A 15782-nucleotide genomic window follows, 5' to 3' on the forward strand; every position below is an offset into this window, starting at 1 on the left:
TGGACACCCGATTGTGTGCTCCTGATAGGGCTGAGCAAGGGAAGGAGAAATTTGTGTTTGCCAGGTGGGAAGCATTTCAGGGCAGAGGGTTTGTGGACTTTGCCTACTTTCCTCTGGGGACAATGAGTTTGGAGGAGGTGATGGCAAGGACACTATTGAGCAAGGACTTCCAAACACTGTGGTTGGTTTTACGGCTTTTGCTAGATTGTATTAATGTTGCTATGGATGAGCTGCAGTCATCTTCATCTTGCTGCGTCTCAAAGGTGGCAAGGGAGTGCATGGCTTGTGCTAGGGAGGGCAAGGTGGTCTTTGGAAGAGGCGTATCAACAGCTAAAGTATCTTGAAATAGAAGGAAGAAGTCCCAGCAGTGACCAAGCAGACACAAATAGCATGTTACGAGATTCTTCTCAGACTGAATTAACGGAAGTGGAAACATTGCACTCTCCATAGCATCTTCTTATCCCAGTACACTCCAGCAGGCTTTGTCTTTGCATTCAATGGGAAGCGTTCCAGGTCCCTGCCCCAAATGGGGTATGTGGACCCTGTTTGGCTGGACTGGCCTGGAGCTCCTGGGCCACCATGAGCTGGGTGCCCATTCACAGAACTGCCCAAGGGCCTTGAGTAGACGTGGACCAAGCAATGGCTCTCCTGCCAGTCTGTGCTCCTCCTCCTCCATCTTCACGGGCTTGCAGAGAACAGAGGTTGGTGCACAGCCTTGGGCTGAAATCAGTGCACCTGAACTGCAGACATTCATGCGTCTACCTCCAAACGTGCTCCACTGAGCCTGCGACTCTGATGTGAAGTCCCATCACACTCCTCCCAGTCAGCCGGCAGAGGGAATCTCCAGATTGGAGTGAAAAGTGAAACCAAGCATTTATCTTCAGGCCACTTTTCTTCCACAAGGATCAGCAGGTTCAACAACATCAGGATACTCTTGCTCATGGACGCCCCTCCCCACAGGGAGAAGGAAAGCCATGTGTCACTGCATCCAAGAGCGATGAAGGGTCAGAACATAAGACAGTCACCTTCCTGCCCAGCCCAGGGCACACTATGCAGAGACAGGTGCCCACTGCAGAGACGAGAAGGTCCCAACCCATGCTGGTCGAGCCTCCTTGGCTCACTCAGCTACAGCTGACTCAAATGCTCCTGTGTTTCTCCGTGGACGTGCAAATGGCTTGCCTTCGGACAAGGTTGACTCCTCCATCTCTTTGCAAAGACCCTCTTTGCTATTACCTGTACCTCTGCCGAATTTTACCTATTCAGGCTGAAACAGGTTTCTACCCAGGCTAAGCAGTTTTGGAAAATTCCAGTCAAAACATTCCTGTCAGATTTAAAGATAAACCTTGGGAATGCTGTTTCTGTGAAGGGTCTCCGGAGGAAATTAATTCTGATTCCAGGGGCTGGTTCCCATTGTGCGCAGTGAACTGGCCTCTGAGCCACATGCTGAACACCAAGCAGAAAACAACGGTCTTAAGTAGCTGTGCTTTGGGAGTGCTGCCCACCCTCTGGTAGGGGGGAAAGTAGTGTGTGATTGTCTCATTAACGCTCGTACCATAAAGCCCATGGGCACGCAGGAAAATTATACGTGCAGGATGCGTCTACATCCCACCAGTGCTCCCAGCAGACTACGACTGGCTTTCCGCGGAGATCAGAGGGAAATGTGGTTTCACGGAACTATAATTATATTATCAAGTAAACCTGTCTGCAGGAGAAAAATGGCAACCTACAATTGAGTACAGAGTTGAACTCCACTCATGGTGAAGTTTCTGCCAGACCTTTCTGCATAAATGCGGGCAAGTTATAGCAGTAGATGTCGGAGCTCTTTGGACTACAATTGATTACAGAATCATACAATGTGTCGGGTTGGAAGGGACCTCTAAAGGTTCAACCCCCTGCAGCGAGCAGGGACAGCCTGAACTAGATCAGGTCGCTCAGAGCCTCATCCAGCCTGGCCTTGAATGTCTCCAGGGATGGGGCCTCCACCCCCTCTCTGGGCAACCTGGGCCAGTGTCTCACCACCCTCCGTGTAAAGAACTTCTTCCTCATGGCTGATCTAACCCTGCCCTGCTCTAGTTTAAACCATTGCCCCTCGTCCCATGGCTCCATGCCCTTGCAAACAGTCCCTCCCCAGCTTTCTTGTAGGCCCCCTTCAGGGACTGGAAGGCATTATCAAAATGCTTTCTCTACCACAATGTAGAGAAATAGGAGCTTATGCCTCACCTTTGGAGGCAGGCTGAGGAGAAGGAGCTCCATCACATACCTCAGCTACGAGTTCTGCTTTATGTCTTAACAGCTGGACTAGCAGAGCGCTAGGAGAAGTCAGCGGAAGGCCTGGTTTCTAACGAGGATGAGAAATCTCTTTGTAAACACAGCCTTTTATTAAAAAGCTCATCTGGCAGGGAAAAAAAAATAATCTTAACCACTGCCAGTAGCATTGCTCCATAAGATTTTTGGTTGAATTTCAAGCTTAATCTGGAATTGATAGGGAGAACAGCTTGCCAAGAGCCGGGCAAACTCATGTCTCAGCTGCACACTCTGCTCACACCACCCAGACGGCTTTGAGTGGGCACGGCAGAAAGCAGCCACCAGAGCCAGGGCTCTCCCTTAGAATCATAGAGTTGTTAGGGTTGGAAGGGACCTTAAAGATTATCTAGTTCCAACCGCCCTGCCATGGGCAGGGACACCTCCCACTAGACCAGGTTGCTCAGAGCCCCGTCCAGCCTGGCCTTAAAAACTTCCAGGGATGGGGCTTCCACCACCTCTCTGGGCAACCTGTGCCAGTGTCTCATCACCCTCATGGTGAAGAACTTCTCCCTAACGTCCAGTCTGAATCATCCCATCTCCAGTTTTAATCCATTCCCTCTAGTCCTACCATTACCCCACTTCCTAAAACATCCCTCCCCAGCTTTCTTGTAGGCCCCCTTAAGATACTGGTAGGCCACTTGTCTTTTTCCTACCCCAGAGAACTGAATTCCAAGAAATTAATAAGAATCCATGACACATGGGAAATGCCTTGCATCTCAGCAGATGCGTGTGGAGGCCCTGGCAAAGGAAATTTCAGTTCGGTCTCAGGAGCCACATCCCGGTCAAGGTTTCTGGGATCTCTCCGTTTCTCTGGGATTGCTGCTGTGTGTTGCTCCGCTTTTGGGAGAGTGGCTGGATTGGGGCTCAGTTTCACAACGTGCATGGAACTCAGGCACAGCCAGAGGTTGTGTGTGGAGGAGGTATTTTTGCCAACCTGACATTTATTCCCAGAACAAAATTTCTACTGGGCAACTCGAATGAATTTGCTGTATCTTCATCTGAAATGCGAAGGCTGCGATTAAAGACCTTTCCGAGTTATCACAGATATTGAATTTCCATGAACTATTTGTGGTCCCTTTCGTGTTAGCATGATGCGTGTTCTTGCACGCCTGGGCTCTGGGGGAGTTTCCAGCTAAAGGCATGAAATATGTACATCCCAACTCATTACTTCACTAGGAGCAGCACTTTGGATGTTCGGGATTGTGACCTGAGTTAGGAAGGAGGGAGCAAAGGGACCACGTTTGCCATCGGCTGCTTCCTGCTATGGCTTTCGCATGCACACATGGGGATCAGCCACATCCTGTGTGGCTGCTTCGTTTCTCCTAAGCCTCCAAATTAGACTGAAAATGTAGAAAAAAAAAAAAATCATTATGAAGAGGAAACAGAAAAGCTGAGACAAAGCCACTCTTAATAAGTCTTCTCAGGAGGGGGGTTGGAGAGGCCCTACAAGCAAGAATAATGGGGTATTCTGCAATATTCCCACCATCTGGAAATCTGAGTGGATTAAAGCGCAATTTATGCTGAGACACTCACTCGCATCCATCTGTACGTTACAAGATGGTGTTTTGGATCACGTCTTCTGTTTATATATGGCCTGGGGTGTCTGTCACTAGAAAAGCTACGGCTGGAAGGAACGCTAGAGATCATTTGGGATTTCTCTTTCCCTTAGACAAGACTGACTACCAGAATTAGACCTAACTAATACTTGCATAACTTCACTCTTAAACACCTACCGATATGAAAATCCACAGCCTCCTTACACAATTCTTCTAATGCTTAAATATTTCAGGACAATGGACGCGTGACAGTTAGACTGATAGAAATTAAATGAAATTATGAGGATGAGAGGAACTACTGTCCTATACAGTAAGGATCTTTGAGAAATTGATATAGCATATAAAAATATGTTCATCTGGGGACTTGCATTAGTCTGACTCATTGTGAATGGAGATTTCTTCCAGGACTGGAATTGTACCAGTCAGAAGGAACCCCGGGTTCACTTGCACCCCCCTCCCAAAAGACATCAAAATCCTTTTGAAGCTTTGGAGACGCTACAGACACAGACGTGTTACGGAGGCTCAGAAATCCTCCCTGAGTGCACATCAAAGGAGATTTTCATGTTATGTACACGCTAAAATACAAAAAGGTGTATCTTGATACAAGCAGAATAATGGAGATGCAGAAAGAACACAGGAGCGGGTTAGCACCAGCTTTAAAGGAAAGGTATGGAGCGGTGACTGAGATGCTGTCTGTCCCATTTCCCATGTGCTACGTCTTTTTTACACCTGGGACCTGCTTTATATCAGGTTATATTACAACCTCATATAACCAGGGATACAGCTGGTTATATCCCAAGGTCCTGATACTTCCTGGTGCTTTTGGAGAAGCACTGGACACGCAGAACACGATCTGCTCTTCACTGACTGCTGCTGTGGTTTCACCTGGAGACCTGTCACAAAAAGACTGACCAAGGCTCTGCCATGGCGTAGGATCAAGGTCCACACACAGGCTCCCACAATTCCTCTTTGTCATGTGTTTAATCTCTCTAAGCACGGCAATTTTTGAAAGCCCATGTCCTCCTGACTCAATGGTTGACAGTCCTTCTTGAGGTGTTTGGAAAGCAATAGGAGAAATAAGGATCTCTTGAGAACAGCAATGAATTGTTGAAAGACATGGATTCTGTTGGTGAGAAGCTGCTGTTTGGGAGCATTTTCACTTCAATCCAACCCAGTCATGGTTATGGTTTTGGTAAGAGAGCAGTGCAGCAATGAGAACTATGGCAGAACGGGAGATACTTGTTGCCTCTTCCATAGACATTGCATGTCTAGGACCCACTGTGGCTCTAATCCTTGCATTTTTTCACGTGTTTGAAACACTGTGTGCAGCAATAGGGCTTTGTTTTCTTGTACTGGCTAGTGAAGAGCCAGAACTCAGACACTGGATGCCAGTTTTAAGTTTGCTACGACCTTTAAATATACACAATCCCTTCCAAGGCTCTTCACGGGATATGGGACTTGGGAACAACTAGGCCGGGCTTCAAGAGCACAGCCAGCTTTCAGCTCAGCCCAGAAGTGTTTGCACTGAAGGATGCCACCCCAAGAGTTCGTTAATTAAACTTTTGGAAACCTTGCACCTTGATAGGAGAGGACATGCAGACCTAGCAAGTGCCTTCTGAACCAGACGAATCGTAGGAACCACAGACAGTCCCCACAAGATCAAGAATATTACTCCCAAAATCTTTTTTTCCAAAGTGAAAGGAGATATTCTTTCACCAGAGGCAGCAACTGGCATCCACAGTGAAGACTTCAGCATTTGGATAGGAAAAAACCCAAATTAAACCTCATCCTTGGAACACAAGAGAAGCTTCCACACCTTCACCTCCATCAAATGTTGTCACTTTTTACAACAATTTTTTTCCTACTTGAAGGAGGGTAAAATCAGAGACATGACACCAAAATGTTTCATTTTTCTGTAAAACTATTAAAAAAAGAAGTTGGCCTCTCTCCCCAGAGATTCATTTTTTCTGTGCTACAGCTTTTCCTCCAACACTGATGTAATGTGAGTTCATGTTACCAAAGGCTGCTGGGGTTATACAATATATGCACTAATTCTTCATCCCTGAAGATGTCAAGTAGAGGGAGGAAATGATGCTAAGGTGCTCTGAGTACCAAGCTATTACGGTGTTTACCTCTGAAGTGGAGTATTTCCTGAATGAAGTGTGAAGGTGGTCAGATTGCTTCCATTACAAAGCCGCCTCTTACTGGAGCCCTAAGCTGTTGAACACGCCGCTTGTTGAGTGCACGGCAGCACAAGGAACTCAGTTTATTACAGTTTATAAAGAAAATTATCCCTTTTTACGATTATAGCAAAAGAAATTCAAAATAAAGCACAATTAAACGCCCAAACAAATCTGTAGTCTGACAGATTTGTAGGGTTTGAATGTCGCCTTTTCATCAACACAGATGGGCACATTTTTCAGCGTTTGCCCGTCTGAACTGACACCCCAAACCCTGTCGGAAAGCTCACCGCCAGAGAGCCAAGGAACGGCTAACGGCCCCACCAGAAACAACAGCAATTGTACAAAGCTGATGAGCCTTTCTGAGAATCCCGGCTCCTCAGCACAGGTAATTATCTGGACTAATGCAGCTCTGTGTTCTTTGACACAAGTTAGTATCTTTGCATGGTATTACCTCCTGTACACACAACAATACGAAACCGTGGCACCGCGCTGTGCCTTGCAGCAGAGAGAAGCCTACAGAGAACTACCTTTACACCGTTCAGGCATTTACAGATTTAAAATCTGTAAGAATGAATTGGTCTGAAGTCCAACATCATCCGCGGATGAGGATACAGCCCTCAGGCTACAAAGTGGGTTTGACCAAAGGCCATTCCTGAAGTAATGCACACGCTTCCCAGGTGTCCTTGGGAAGAAACATCCCTGAGGAAGACTGGCACTTCAGCTTGGAGAAACCACTTAAGAGATTTCTCTTGGGTGAAGGAAATCCCTTGGGATTCTTGGTTATGCCTGTGCTGATCTCGAGGGGTTTATCCTACAGAGCTCTTTGGGAGGGGAGCAGATGAGTGGCAGAGGAGCAGACAGATAAGGTCCCCAAATATAACAGCAAGTTGCAAGGCCAAAGAGTCAGCAGTTCAGTATCATCTGTGTGCTAGGTACCATCTGGCCTGCTTCTGCTACGCTTGAAACACAGATACCACTGAATTTTGATAATGAGGGGCTTTTTACAAACCACATTTCCTGGCATTTATTTCAGGCTGAAAATAGTCAGTGTCTTTTCTTAGCTTGAGGTAACATCTCCACCTGTAAAAGCACATCGTCAAATATCCAGTGTGTCCATGCTGGCTGGAGGCGAACCAACTCGTGGTCCAGAAGCCAACCAGCCACAGCGGTATGAGCTGGAGCGAGTCCATCCTTCCTATCAGACTGGTCTCTTAACACAACTTTTCGGTCTGAGGCATCTCATGGTTTATTTAACACTGCGGCTCCAGCCTGGAGATGACTTACTTGGGAACACCAACAAGAGCAAATGCTCAGTTGACTGTATCTCAACACAGTCCTGCCTCGATCATGCTCTTATCACTGTTAGCAGTTGATTTACCAGCTCTCCTGCAACCCTTTGTTGACTCTTCACAGTTCCCATATGGCAGAAAAATGTTTATTATTTTACAGAGAAACATAACGGCGTGATTTAATGAGCTGCCCAAACAAGCCAAGCAGTGGGCCAGGCTCAGGATGGAGGAGCAGAGCTTATACTGCTTTGTCCTGTGCTCAGAACATAAAATATCCACATTTTCCAGCTGTGGTTCAAACCAACTGACCCATTTCAGTAATGGGGCTGTGAGAGATGGAGAGATGTATCCTACAACACGCCCTCTCTTCTGCAGGCTGAGGGTGGTCCGATCCGCCAGCCCAGATGGTTCCTGTAAGCAGACATCTCGCAGCACAGAACTGAGGGAAATCACACAATCACAGAATGTCAGGGTTGGAAGGGACCTCTGGAGACCATCTCCTCCAACCCCCGGCCACAGCAGGGTCACCCACAGCAGGGGGCACAGGAACGCGTCCAGGCGGGGTTGGAATGTCTCCAGAGACGGAGACTCCCCCACCTCTCTGGGCAGCCTGTGCCAGGGCTCTGCCACCCTCACAGCAAAGAATTTTTTCTTTTATGTTTGGATGGAACTTCCTCTGTTCCAATTTGTGCCCGTTGCCCCTTGTCCTGTCCCTGGGCACCACTGAGAAGAGCCTGGCCCCATCCTCCTGACACCCCCCCTTTAGATATTGATAAGCGTTGTACGTGTGGCATTATCTCTGTGTTTAGTAGTTAGCAATGGTTCCCTCATGAGAACCATCACAGTAGCTACTCTGCGTGGGAAGGAGAAAGGTGAACGATGTCTCAACTAGACTGTGACGCGCATTAGTGGAAGCTCTCTGCCTGCGGAGATGCAGGCAGGAATCCGAGGAATTTCCAGAGGACTCAACCACGTACCCAGCCGTGCTATGAGAGCATCACTACGGAGCCTTGGGCTGCAACTTCTGCTTCCTACATATGAAGCTACTGGATTCAAGCTCTGCTTTCAATTAATCTTTCTTCAAAAAATATCTTTAGGAACGAGACTCAGAGCTAAACTGAGAGCTATGGATGATCCGTGTTGCTTCTGAGCCCGCTACTTGAGTCTGCTGTTCCCGGAGACTCCCAAGGATGCTTGTAAACCTGTCAAATACCGTGGCTGCTTTCAATGGAGAAACTGAACAGAAATTCACCAGTGGTCGCGTCTCCAGTAAGTCTGGCGCTGAGGGACTTCATCTTAACAGGCCTAGCCACGGAGCAGGAATTCATTTTCTCCTTGGAAGGGTTAAGTTCTTCGCTGTCACGCTAATTATTCTCGGTAGGTCAGGCACAACCACCTCACCTGGCTGCAAACTCCCCGGCTGCCCAGCCAGGAGCCTCTTTGAAAAGTGTAACTTTTAACATCTCTTAGGAAAGCAAGCGCTCTGTTTGTCTTGGCAGGGAAGACCTGTGTATACACAGCTGGAGAGCTTGTTTTGTCTCTTAGTACAAGTCTGGACTAAACCAAATCTCTAAAGGCTTTGTAAAAATGCTCTCTTTATTTAAAGAATTTTATACATTACAAGATGTCTCCAAAGTCTGCCCCTGCTCAGACCCCTTCTTTCCCTGCCTCTCTCCTACCCCTCCGCTACCAGGCACACAGAGTCAGGATTTTTCAGTCCCTCCTGGCATTGCTGCGTCCAGAAGGTTCTTTTAAGAAATTTCCAGCTTTCTTTTCCAAACACAGCCAATGTCCGTATCGATTTATCAATCTCCATACTCCATCTCCCCATGAGCTAGAAAAAAATGGAAAGCAGCTCTACAGACACGGTTCCGGAGATTGGGTTTAGGGTTTTAGGGGATGAAATCTCACGAGGTAGAGCCTTCAAAAGAGAAGGGCTGTTATCATAATACCTTTCCGTGACTAAAGCAATGCATATCTGCGTGTGTGTTAGAAATAGGCAGGGAGAGGGATTAAAGACTATATTACAACTGCAGTGCTGCACCGATATCTGTGTTTGCAGGAGAGGACAAAGGAGGAGGCTGGAACAATGAAAGGTTGCTTCAGTAAATGTGTGTGGAGGCTTTTAAAGAGCTTTCCCTTCTCCCCATCCAATAAATGCGAGGCTCAAGCCACAGCAGAAGCTTTTTATGGGGCACCTGCACCATTCGGTTCAGTAGATTTTTGCAAGCCAGGGAACATTGCGCAGCTAGGGTGGGTTCTGCGTATTTCTGCTGGCCGCTGTTCAAGCTGGGCTGACTGATGCCTGGGCTACCGGAAACCAACTGTTATTCCTATCTCACCCTCTAAATCTCATTGCCAAGAATCCCCAACTTGGAAAAAAAACATGAAAGGCAAGAACAGTCCAATCCTTGGACATGGAGTTAAACAGAATTAGCCCAATCTCAGGAAAGTGAGAAGCTGGAAAAGCAGAATATTTCCAGGGTGCTTTGATCTTAATCCTGGGAGTTTGCACATGGGCTTCGTGTTTCAGTTTCATTTCTGCTCTGTGCCACTCTGGCCCTGGCCAAAAATCATATCAGAGCAGTGTCGTGAGATGTCCATCTAAGCCAACGGGAAAGGGAGAAATTTCGTGTCTCAGCCAAAACCTCACTCATACCCACGCTCCCCAAACATAAATCTGATCCAGCCACTCAGCACACGCTGGATGACATACAGCAAAGCCACATGCCACTGAGAGCCATATTCGTAGCTGGTGAAAACTGTGGTTCTTAGTGGAGCTGTTTCGATTCGTACTGGATGAGCAGCTGGCACCAAACCGCGTGAGGTTTACAATAAACCAGAGTTGGCTCATGTTTCCCTTCGAAACGCTTTTACTAAAATAAGGCTCTTTCATGGAAAATCTTAAGTTCTGGTCATAATTTTCAAGGTTTTTCAAGTAAATATATTACTAAACCATAAAAATAATTTTGCAGAGGTTGGAATATTGACTTTTGGGGTTTCGGGTCAATGTTCATTTGAAAATTGTTGGCTGTTAACTTTGATGGTATCATGAGGTTTAGTTTTTGATGGTACATGGTATTGACCTCCTTCACCCAAAAGGACACATGGGATGGGTCAAATTCGGGGAATTAATCAAGTTGCTGCAGGAGTCTGATTCTATATAGTGAGAGAGGCGGGAGGCTGCAGAAATGGTCTTACTGCTACAGGAGCTGAGCGCTCGCCCGGTGAACTGCCGTCTACCCGTGTCTGACGGAGTTCCTGTGCGAGCTGGCCAAGTCCTTAAACCAGCGTTTCGCATGTGGTCCTTAACTGCGTGTGGTCCCTGACTCCCGAAACATCATTCCTCTGCAAGAGCTGCAGCGTGAAGTACTCGCGGTGAGAGTGAATGCTGAGACTCCTGCAAGTCCCGCTCAGGGTAACTCAAGATGGGCACCAAAATTTGTTGGCTGCCTTGGGTCTGGCTGGGCTGGAGTTCACTTTCCTCATCGTGGTGCTCTGTTTTGCTTTAGTGGCTAAACCAGTGCGGATAACACACCGGTGTTTGGGCTCCTGCTGAACGGTGCTTGCACAGCACCAAGGCTTGCTCTCCAGCTCCAGCCCCCTAGTCTGGGGCTGGGCAAGAGTCTGGGATGGGACACAGCTGGGACAAGTGACCCAAATTGGTCAAAGAGATATTCCATGCCATGTGACATTGTTCTCAGCAATAAAACCTCAGGGAAAGAAAGAGGAAGGGGGATATGAGATGCTTATGGTGTTTGTCTTCCCAAGCCACCATTACAGGTGCTGAGGTCCTGTTTCCCAAGAATTCACTGGACATCTGCCTACCGATGGGAAGCAGTGAATCAATTCCGTATTCTGCTTTGCTACCACACACAGCTTTTGTTCTCCTTATTAAACTGACATCATCTCCACCCATGAGCCTTTCTGACTTCCATCTCTCTTCTACCCATCCCACAGGAGAGGGGAATGAGACGTAGGGTGGGTGTTTGGCTGCTGGCTGGGGTCAGCCCATCACACGGGCAGGTTGGAAAATTTTGGCTTAGGTTTCTTTTCCCTTCTCTCTTAACGTTTAGGAAGGGACTGATGGTGTCACCTTCCCGCCATGAGGACACTGTAGTAAGGGCTTCCTGGCATTTCTAAGCCACTCTCAGGTTATCAAGACAAGAAACAGGGAAATGCCCAAGAGAAAAATACCCTTTTTGTACTCAGCACGGGGGTCTATTGATGTTTAACAAACAGCTACAAGGGGCCACATGTGGAGAGGAGGATCCAGAGACAGCGAACAGCCGTGCAGTCAGTAGGCACTGCACATCCCGCACGTGTAATAACCAGGGACCTCAGGGGGTGCTTTGGGCACAAGGTTGTCAATAGAGACTGTATCATCAGGCAGAGGAATCGAGCAGAAATTCACATACAATTGAGTATCCTTGATACAGATGCTTAAATATACAACTCCTGAGCCTATGCTCTGTCAGTGATAATATCACGAAAACGTGTTCCTTACCTCTCTCACACTGGGGACCCGTGAATCCATAGACACAAGCACAACGGTTTGGTCCGATGCACCGACCTCCATTCTGACAGCCGTTTTCACACACAGCTATTTTGAAAGAGAAAGAGAACTCAGCGATTTCTGCTCTTAGTGAAACCACCGTGTGAGACGTGTGGTGCTGGCAGGACTTGGAATAGCACCTACTTTGTGTTGTTCACCCATCAAGAATCTCCTGCATGCAGTGAACTTACAGAGAAAAGTCAGATATTTTTTCCTAGAAAATTACTTCCTGTTTATGAATGAAGCCATTTATAAAAAGGCTATAAACTCTTATTTCACTTGAGAGGATTTCCTGCGCTCTGGAATCTCAGTTCATTCAAGTCAGCATTGGGATTTAAATGTCAAGGTCAAGATGAACAAATGAGAAACTGCATGAAGGCAAATGTTTAACGTATGACAACAGTGAAATGCGAGGAGAGGAGACTTGTTTGCCATTTAATCCCACGTACCCAAAGCAAAGAAGAACCAGTCTGACCAGCACACAAGTATTCATTGACTTAAAATTGGACCTTAGTTGAAAACCTGCAGTCAATAGTCTAGGACTGAATTCAAAGGAGCGAGTCGCTGATTAGGTCCTGGGCTGAGGACCTAATTGAAAGGTCGCAGGAAGACTTCTGCGCATGACATGAGCAATTGCTGGTTGTGACAGATGTCATTAACTTATTAAAATCTCAGCAGCTGTAATGACTAATTAGAGGAATGCTGTTGCGACAGCTCCTGAAGTTCCTATACAGAGCTTCACTCTCTGAGCTACTCAGTTGCCCAACGCCACCAACGCGTTGAAGATGAGAAGAATATCATCTCATGAAAGGTGAGGTCCACAGCAAGCTTGTACGATAGCTGAGTGTGGCCCTCACTGGTCGGGTGCCAAGCTCTGAGCTGCGGAGAGGCCAGGTACTGCTGCATTTCACAGCCTTCAAAGGCTACACCCATCTTAGAGCTGAGGAAGCCGAAATCTGCTGTGCTGGGATGCTGCCAGTGGGACTCTCCGTTGTTCCCCACCCTGTCAGTGATGTCTTGCCAATATCTGAACCGTTATGAAAACTCTACTGAGGATATTATAGGTGGAGCTGGTAGCAGCACGTAATTAAGGTTGCCTAGCGCGTTCCATTATAAGCCCCGGTTTGCTGTTACTTATAATTTTCCCAAGCTTTAGCTGTTCAGAAAGAAATTTTCCATATGGTGTGTCTGCCTTTAGTTGAACTTTTTGGAAAGTTTCAGCAAAAACGAATCAGTCAGAGCTGAGGATAAGTTTAGGGGGAAATACGGTGTTTTGCCCATCTTTACAAAAATTCTCAGAGACTTCACTGAGAACTTTAGTGATTCTCACATTAACAGAGGGATTTGAAATTTGCCTGGAAAGTTCCATTCCATCAGAGATTCTTTCAAAACCATTGTGCATACTTGCTTACTAGACACATCTTAAAGACAGCACTTGTTTGTTAATTCCACAACGTGCACGAGCAATGATTTAAAATTGCCAAATACCTTTCATGGGAAACTAGGGGGAAAGATTAACTTTCTCCCTATGAAAGGTATAGGTGCTTTGCAAAATAGAAAATCAAGTTATAAAACATTATAAACTGCCTTTCAATGACTATATTGGGGTTTCCCTATAGAAAGTCCACGTTGTCAAATAAACAGAGCTAAAATTGAGCCCTCCCGCCCCCACAAAGTAACCTGCCATAATTTATAATCAACAAATGTTGGCGTTTTTTTTTATTTTTCTTTGTCTAGTTGAAAGAAGACTTCATTTGAACTAAAATGAAGGTTTTCCACAGAAGAACATTCCTACCGAATGTGATGTTCATCTAAAACTACCTACAGAGAAATGACATCTAATATATATTATTTTTTTAAGCAGAGAAATTATATCTAATATATCTCTATTTCTAGATCCCCTACTGAGAGCGGGCTGAGATTCCAGTGGAGAGGACAACATAGTGATGACATCGAAGAGCACATCGGTGTGTGCGAGGTGACCTCTCTCGTCACGCGGCTGCGTGAATCCAGCCTTGCCTGTCAGCCCACCGCGTACCCCGCAGGTGCTGCAGGTACTTACGCTGTCCACAGTATGTCCCAGTGTAGCCCTTCTGGCAGAGGCAGGACTCCTCGTTGCAGCTCCCACCATTCATGCATCTCACGTTGCAGGTTTGGACTGTGGAGAAAAGCAGGGAAAGAAATATTACCCTCCGTATTACACCATTTTCAAAATATGCTTCTCATATTTTGGGCTGTCTAATCTTTAAAATGCCTTCATATCAGAGGCACATTAAAAGATCTATGATATGTTTCGAGGATAGAATTTTTTTGGTGGAGGAAAACCATCAACTTTTAGGATATTTCTCTTCCTTTTACAATTACTACGTGGCCTTATTAGTGAGATTCTTTTAATAGGAGAGTGTTTTTTTGAAGAAATCTGAAAAGAAAAGCACGCATCATCTTCTTTCCATGTTAGAGTTCAGCTTTCATGCTGGATTAAGGCACACTGAATGTGACTACTGTACTGTAGGAACACAATAGCAATAAATAAAGAGTGGGGAAGTTTTATACTGATGTAGACACAAAGGCAGTCTTGGTTTTAACTGTTTCATCACGACTGAATGTTTAAGGAATGTGGTATTAAAGTAGAAGAGCCCAAAAGGGGAGGCTTACTGGGAAACATTGAGTTACAAATACAGGTCAAACAGCTTTCATTCTTTACTGAAACGCCTGGAACAATGCATTCCTCCTTCGGAAGATGTGACAACTCAAACTGCAAGTGCCTGAGGTTACAGCAAGTTATGTGAAAACTGTTTTTCAGCATGTACACCACAGTTGGTGTCTGCCAGGGATAGGAGGGGCCGTGACTTGGCAGCTTGAAGAAGGAGGGGCTGGAGGGTGCGTATGTGAGTGGATGCTCAGCTGTGGCTCGTGTCTTCTCTTGTGCATGCAACATCGGTTCCAAGCAGGGAAGAGTCGGGGCCAGGGCAAGTGAAATGTCTGTCCAAAAGGTAGTAGGACTCACAAGTGTCCAAGAGGGATAATTATATGGTTGACGCCTTGTTCATAGGAAGCCTGAAAGGAAGGAGGAGTGGAATGGGAAGGCTCAGAGCTTTGCATTCAAAATGCTCGGCACATGTGCTGTACATTTAATCCATGCATTGCTAGTGTGGTTTGAATTAGTCATGATGTCTACTACTCTTCCTATCGCTCTACGGCCAGAGATCAGGCCAAATTTAGATGAAAGCTTAATCATTAAGGAAACTAAGCTTGAAGCTTCAAAGCATTGCCCAGACTGTCAGACATGAGACCCGTCTCTCTGGGAAAAAGCACTGTTTCCAGCACGCGCTTACCCTACACCCCTCGCTACAATTAATCAGCCCTGGGAAAGCAATTACATAGAGCAAATCTGGGAGGGCTGCCCAGAGACAGAGGTAGCTAGGAAGCGTCTGTCTGTCAGAGTCGTCCATCCGTCAGAGCTCTTCCCTGCACAGCATTCAGCACATTCGGCAAGGGGTAAGGTTTAGAGAGGCTGAGGAATTTTAGGAGGTCAAGGTCTGGAAAGAGCCCTGATGCTCACCCAGATACTTTCCAACTAGTTGGCAAAGACTATTCCTGGACCTGCACGGAGCAGGTCCCATTTCTTACTTCTGCCATGATCTCAAAGGCCCTGAAGTCCCATCACCCTCTGACTTATCTCCAAGTCTGGCACTGGCAGAACCCCCTGCAGATTTGGAGTGCAGAAGAACATCTTTCAACCAAGAATTTAAAGGCCTGTTACACTTTGTCAGGATTTTCCAGGGTAGCAGAGACCAAAGTTCTAGCAAAAAGAGACTGACAGCTCGCCCTAGTTAACTTTTCCCATGATTGGATTGGATTGGATTAGTTCTACAATTTATTTTAAAGGATCAGT

General features: G+C 46.5%; 1 protein-coding gene across 1 annotated transcript in view; it reads right to left on the reverse strand.

The window, feature by feature from the left end:
* The window catches only part of FBN3 (fibrillin 3), a 112424-nt gene that overhangs the window by 75111 nt on the left and 21531 nt on the right, over positions 1–15782 (reverse strand). Inside the window, exons 4-5 of the mRNA XM_063358159.1 lie at positions 13950–14045; positions 11840–11935 (exon numbers count right to left, since the gene is read on the reverse strand). Of these exons, the coding sequence (XP_063214229.1) occupies positions 11840–11935; positions 13950–14045 (192 nt within the window). The remainder of the gene's footprint in view (positions 1–11839; positions 11936–13949; positions 14046–15782) is intronic.

Source organism: Chroicocephalus ridibundus, chromosome 22 (assembly GCF_963924245.1).
Source record: "Chroicocephalus ridibundus chromosome 22, bChrRid1.1, whole genome shotgun sequence".
Classification (NCBI taxonomy): Eukaryota; Metazoa; Chordata; class Aves; order Charadriiformes; family Laridae; genus Chroicocephalus; species Chroicocephalus ridibundus.